The 7,293-nt window shown below is 32.7% G+C and overlaps 1 protein-coding gene across 2 annotated transcripts in view; it reads left to right on the forward strand.

The window, feature by feature from the left end:
* The window catches only part of LOC117118772 (FACT complex subunit SSRP1-like), a 37,187-nt gene extending 32,240 nt beyond the window's left edge, over nt 1–4,947 (forward strand). For both annotated transcript variants that reach the window (XM_033263472.1, XM_033263471.1), the window contains exon 16: nt 1,642–4,947. In XM_033263472.1, coding sequence (XP_033119363.1) covers nt 1,642–1,773 — 132 coding nt within the window. In that variant the 3' untranslated portion in view covers nt 1,774–4,947. The remainder of the gene's footprint in view (nt 1–1,641) is intronic.
* Nucleotides 4,948–7,293: the final 2,346 nt, after the last annotated feature.

The following is a 7,293-nucleotide window of genomic DNA, read 5'->3' on the forward strand; positions in this document are numbered from 1 at the left end:
GGGTGGTTGAAGAAATAAGTAGGAACAGCTGATTGGATACAAACAAGTTTTTGAACTATTTGAACTACTCATAATAAGATTTACATTAATATTCCACCTCCCACACGCACCTAACTAGTATCCCATGTCCCCATTTCATAAGCCATTATGCATCTGTTCCCTTTCCCCAGCATGGTTCGTGGAATTGTAGTCGTTGTTCAGGAACTCTCATTGTTGCAAGGATCATTGAAAATAAACTCGTCGGAATGTTGTTAAGTAAATCAATTATTAATTTAACATGTTTGAAGAAAGGAAGGGTTATTATTATTGTTTTCATTATAATCATTGTTATAATGATAATAAAGTAATTATTTTTTAATCAATCAACTCAGTATATTTCCAATTTCCAAAAGCATAAACAATTAAGTGTGATAACAATGAATCACAATAATCAAACATTTTTATTGCATCAATTTCATATTTAAAAGTGATTAATAAGTTTCAGAAAGCATACATAGTTAATAATAAAAACAACAATTGTTTATTATTAAATAGAATAAATGATATATTCATTAACAAGACCAGATGAAATTCTTTGATCATTTGTGAATAATGTTATCGAAAACGAATAAACAAGGAAACTTAAATGCTTTATGTAATAATAAGGCAAAAGGGAGAAAACCTTGTGGGGAGGTTGAGGTGCTCAAATTGAACTTAATTCAAGGAGGGAGGTTACTCCAGAGTGAGAGAACAAACTATAAACAGAACTTGGCTCTGTCCACATGAAACTGTCCTATGGCCACGGTCATGACGTGTCTATATATGGTCATAATGTGATGTCATCTATGACCATATTTAGGCATGTCCAATGTTTTTTCAAATACAAGTTGATAGTTTGGAAAGAGGGTGAAATTCTGTTAGTACTGTTACTGTTATCATAACCAACAATTGTTTGTCCTATACAAAATAGTTTATTAATTAATAATTATTAATTGTTTACTTAAAAGTAGACAGAATTACTATGTGTATAAATAAATGACTGCATAAGGACAAAGCTCAAATCTTTCACTAATTATGCATTTTGTTATGTGTTTTTGAATTTAAACCAAAAGGTCCTCTGATTAATATCAGATAAGATAGTATAATACATACTCCAAGTATTGAAATGCACGCCATCGTGTAGGGATTCAATATTTTGGCATTAATTATGTAATCATCAGGAATGGAAAAGGGAGAAAACCTGATGACATAATTAATGTCCAAAATATTGAATCCCAACACGATGGTGTGCATTTTTGAGAGTATGTATTATATTATCTTATTTAAATTTAAGTGTTTGAGAGTTATAGAACATGTGTACTTTAGTGGCCAATGTTTATGTATAATCAATATTTATGGTTTGATATTGTTTATGACATTGAGCTAGTATATATTTTAAGGGTGGTATTATTATAGTACACACAAATAAACATTATTTTGTTTACATGTCAAATAATATATACAATAATTGAAGGTTAATGATACGTAAGGGTTGATATTCTGTAGCTGTACTTTTAGCATTGTTTAATGCATTTTCATTAAACAATGTGTTTTTATAGCTTTTATGAATTTTGTATAAATTTTTATTTTTCTAATATGATTCCTATAATTTTTATTTTCTAGAAGTCGGAAAGTGATGATGCTGCAAGCGGAAAATCTGATTCAGAGAAGGAAGAAGTGAAGAGTAGTGAGGAAGAAGAGAAAGAGGAAGAAGATGATGCGGATGAAGAGATGGATGATGATGATGATGATTAAATGTTCAAGGTAAAGGAGTCGAACATGGTGCTTCTTAATATAAACATGACAAAAGGTATAATTATGTGACATTTTCAACTGATAGGTAACAACTGATTAAAAGATTCCAGAACATAATCCAAAGCTAAGCCTAGCATGCTTATAGTGTTCCCATTGCATTTTTTATTTTTGTACAGTAAAGTAATGCATTTATCAAATAATGAATAGATTTGGTTGAATAGTTCAGTATTATAAAATCACTCGTAAATTTTGACACATTTTATTATTACAAAATTTTGAAGAGTGACATGTTATGTATTAATTCTGTTTACCATTTATTTAATGTTTAGCCCATGTGTACCAGCAGTTATTTATTTATCTTCCAGGGTTGGCCATTCATTTTGATGCATCTAAGCAGTATTTTGATGCTATTAAATATTGTAAATTGCTATACAATGATAATCAATGTTCAAAGCAGAATATATATTACTTCTTTGTTGTTTTAGATGCTAGTATCTAAAAAATAATAATGAAAACATTTTTTTTTCTCAGAAGTGTTTTTAACTGAAAATAAATTTGTCATTTTTGGAGATTAGTTGGTAATATTATAAAATCTTTAAAAAGGTTTTGGACATTTAAATGTTAATATGGATTTGCAGAACAGCCTAGCATCCATTGACTAATATTATTGCTACTGTGATGAATCAAAAACATAATTGTATATTATATTTCTTTAAAATTTGCAGTTCTGTATTATAATTTATAAAAATTGTAATGTCTGTAGTATCTGTTAACCTTGCAGTCAGGGGTTTGAATCCTGTATTGTCCATTGCTCTTGTGTCCTAGGACTGGACACTTGACCAATCAATTTAGAAGGCACATATTATATATTTTGTCTCTTTTTGCCAAATCTGTGTCGCTCCATCCAGGAGACTAAATACCCCTTTTGCATTGCAAGCAAAATTCCAGGCATAACCCAGGATTTTCCAATACCTGGGCTAGAAACTCCCGAGTTGTGGTTAATGTAAACATCAAAAAGTACGACTCAGATTGCCAAACATTCCGGGATCGATGTGCAGGACGCATTCAGCGTTGGACAACCTGGGTACACACCGAAATAGCCAGTGTAACACCGAAATTTAATTCCAGAATAAAAGCCTTACCTAGCGCCTACTGCGGTTGTGGTCAGGTAGGCTTAAACTTGGCTGGCAACGGGCTAGGCCAACACACTTTACAAATTAAACCTCCTGTGCTTCTGTATAGACTTAACAAAAAATTACTGATTTAATTCGCATATTAAAAAAAAAAATCTGCTGATATATTGCTTAAATATTGCAATAATTGTGCTCCATCACAGCACAATCAACTCGAGCGAAGTGATGATCGCGACAGAAATTGATGGTGATATTTGAACCCACGTTCGTTGCCGGTGTAAATAGGTGCAACTCAGGATCACTCCGGAATAAACACAGGTTATTCTGACCTTGGCAGTGTAAAAGGGTATAAATGAGTTCAAGCGAGTTTACATTGTCTTTGCATTATTAAATACAGTTGAACTTGCCCAAGTCGAATCCAAAATGGCATTGATAAAATTGTTCAACTTAGATAAAAATCTACTTACAGATCATTAATTAATGGAAAACACAACAATTGGGTATGTAAAATAAGATCAAATTAGAAATTATTTGAGTAGGCAAATTCGAGTTAGGCATAGTCGACTTAGACAAGTTTAACTGCACATAGTCATTAATGATTCATTATTACAAAATGGTTGGTTTTTTTTTTAGTCCAACAACAATAAATGATATCTGTAAGGTGTTTATTTCTTGTTGAACACTGTTGCTGAAGGCAATTGAAGATGTGAAGAATTCATAGAAAATGAAAGATGGTACATACTGTATGGCAGAACAAAAAAACAAAAATCCTGAACAATTGTTTAATATATGTTTAAGATGCCGGTATGAAAGTTCAACTGTATTGGCAATTCATGAATAGAATTGAAGTTCATGTAATCCTGTTATACACACTACAAAAGGGATAACCTTATTTACCAACGGTTAAAAAAATCCTTACTTAAAGGTGCATTCATACCGAATCCAAATTTTCAGATCAGGGAAGGTCTACCAAACTGATTAGAAAACCAAATCAGTGTGTAAGAATAGGGACGCTGGCATTGAGCGATTCGGAAACGTGGTACAAATTTTAGTTTGGTTCCAATATAAATGCAGCTTTAAGAGCTAAAAAACTTAAAAAATAAAATTCAATGTTTGAGTTGCTTCCTATCAGCTACCAATTGGAATTTAAATAAGAAAGTATTCTTCATACCATACAGATGCATGAATACCGTATTTATTTGAATAAACGTCCCGCTTTAAATGAATGCTTCCCCCCACCCCACCATTTGAATAAAACGCTCTTTCTAGAGTCTCAATTGGAATAAACGCTTCCCTCAAATAAAAGTGCACCAAATAACTGTAAACTAATGTAATGGAAGCAACATCATTCTCAACATACAGTATTCCATTAATGTTCTTACTCCATTAGAATTACATTTTTTCTAACCTGGTTTTCGATCATGTAATAAGTCTTTACGATGATGCAATAACACATTTTGATATTAATTATGTGTTGTAGTTCCACATTTAAAGTAAAAGAAATTGTGTTTATTTGAGTATACATTATACGTATACATTTGACACCATACAAAATGAAAGCCTCCCTCAAATAAATGCCTCTCCCGTAAGAACACCCCTTCCAAATAAACGCCCTCTCAAAACCCTTCTCAACAATAATTGCCCCAGGGCGTTTATTCGAATAAATACGGTACTGTATGTTCTTTAGCTGGTAATGGCTGAAGACTTTTTTGTTTTTGATCTGTGTTATATTGAAGTTTCATAACATATTAAGTTTCAAAGCTTTTAAAAGAGAAATTCAATGTTTGGTAATATGAAAATATGGGGGGAAACCTTGATATTATTTTTTGCATTCTAATTATTAATTGAAAATTATTAATTGAAAATTATTAATTTTTATTTAAATACAAAGTAAACAATTCAAATATTGAATTATATTTTCCAGCTCATCACAGGAATTTTTTTTATCAGCGTTGTACTATGTCCTCACTGGCACAATCCTGTTGTTGTAAGCTAAGTTACTGTCATAGTAGGATTCATAATAAAGTGCATTGTACTCGAGTACCTGGTTGGCAGTATCTTTTTTTGTTTACCGTCTCCCATGCCAATTACATTGTTTCTTTGTGTTTTGCATGTTTATCAAAAAGCATTATCTTTGGGTGAAGGGTTTAATATTAGTAGATTTTTTGCAGGTTCAACAGACCATCTGGGAGAACAAAACAAAATATACAGCTGCTGCACATGCTCGCTGATCCCTTTCCCTTCTGTGTTTGTCTTGACAAAAGAACAATTATCTTTCAAATTTGATTGTTCTGTGTTATATTATTCGACTATAAATACTTAATTAGCATAGAAAGGAAAGGGTTAAAGGCCAATAAAGTTCACTTATTGCTTTTTTATGAGTTCATTATATGGCCGTGTTTAGTAAATTTTGTTATAGGCCTACATTATAACAGTGTTATGTAATATTAAAAAATGCATGCTGTAGAAAAAATGGATGATACATTACATATAGGCCTACCACCACCACCTTAGGCCAGACTGCTTTTCAACACTAGAGTCTGGGTTCATTGGGAGTGGTGGATCCAGAAATTGAAAATAGAGGAGGGGTCTGGACCTCGCTATGGTTGGGGCTGAGGTAAGAAAATTGATTATGGCACCTGCAGGTGGCCGGCTGGAAATGTACTCTCAGAGTAGTATTATTATTATTATTTTAATATAATTTTCTATTTTTCTCCATTTTTAAAAATAATTTTGGAGAAATTTCGGGGTCCCGGCCCAGCCTACCCGGCCAGCTGCCTCCCCCTCACCTACCTTGAATCTGCCACTGACTGGGAAATCTTCAGTTCCATTCAATCAGTAAAGACATCAGACTTAGCATTATCCTTCTTAAAGGACAAATATTTTTTAATTTCTTTAGAATGGCCATCCATCCAGTGCTGGAAACTTGAAAAGTTTTGTCTTGTTTTTTGTGTATTTATTCACAATATTTTACAAAGGTGGTCCAATTAGTCAAAAGACTGGTCTCTTTCAGAGCCCCTGGGAAACTGTATTATTGCATTTAAATCATCAAAGTGAGACACTATAATAAACATACCAATTATACACATAATTATTAAATTATAGCAATCCCCTTTAGACAGCATTTTATCACTTTATTTGTTAGTCTTTATAAAGCCAACATCTCCAGGATGGGTAGTTTAATTGTCATTTTATGATCAGCGAAGAACTACACAACAAAACAATGGAAACACTTCTTCCTTTTTACAATTCATTACTCTTGACCGTCCAGACCACATACAATTATTTCTATTGTGCAACCATTTGAGAAGAAGTTGAACACAAAAGATAGACATGTTAATGTATCAGATGGAGCGCAAAAGCCAAATTACTATGCTTCCATAGGAAATACTAATGAACTAATTAAGAAAGATCAACTTTGTACTTTTTAAGATTGTACGGACAAAGACGAACTGCTAATAAATTCTGAAAAAAACATGACTGACTCATTAGAAGGTTCATTTGTTAATATTTTAATTATTTTCCAGTTTAAAACGGGAAAGAGAATAATTAGACCTGTTCGACTTAAAAAGAAAGTCATGAGGCAGGGGTTCTCCAAAGAGGCGGAGACTATGAGGTGGAGGTGGAATTATCGGTTGCATGGAGGCAGTTACGATGGGTGACATAAAAGCTATGATATAATAAACCACAAGGATAATTTGATATACACTTTAATTAAATTATTTATGTTAGCATGTAAATTGAATTCCATGTCTAAAGTTTACTGTATACTACCAGACTTGTGGTTCATTTCGTTACAATGTCGTTTTAATCATTCATGGTTGATCACAATGTGACTATTAATTCATGGTTGATGATTGTTCAGGCTTATTAGAAAGAGTGAAAAAGCAAGGCATCTCAGCGTTCCCCTCCCCCCCCCCACCTCCTGTTAACGGTTGAGTGGTGATACATGGTATGTTTTAATCCGAACTTATGTTTTTAATCAACAACCTCATCGTCGTCGTCGTCATTTTTTATCATCCCTGTCATTATCAGCATTAGGAATATCATCATCGTTTTTATTATTGTGCCTACAATTGTTATATTCGGCCATGAAATTTCAATATAGTGGGATGTTTAGTCTCCTTGTATTACCATCGCCTATTGGCATAATTGTCGTCGTCAGTATCATCATCATCATCATTAACAGCGTGCATAAACGCAAGGTTCACATCTTTCAAGTTTTTAAAAGATCCGTCTGTCATATCCAATAACACATCGAATAGCTCGTTTAAAAGATCAATGAAGCCACATCAAAACAATTAACGGATTTTTACTACAAAATTCCTCAAATTAATTGACAGGGGATATTTTTTTGTAATATTGAAATCTAATAGTTTGGGGTCGA

This window comes from Anneissia japonica, unplaced genomic scaffold (genome assembly GCF_011630105.1).
Source record: "Anneissia japonica isolate Jap-2015-1 unplaced genomic scaffold, ASM1163010v1 scaffold2069_len581484_cov189, whole genome shotgun sequence".
In the NCBI taxonomy this organism is placed as follows: Eukaryota; Metazoa; Echinodermata; class Crinoidea; order Comatulida; family Comatulidae; genus Anneissia; species Anneissia japonica.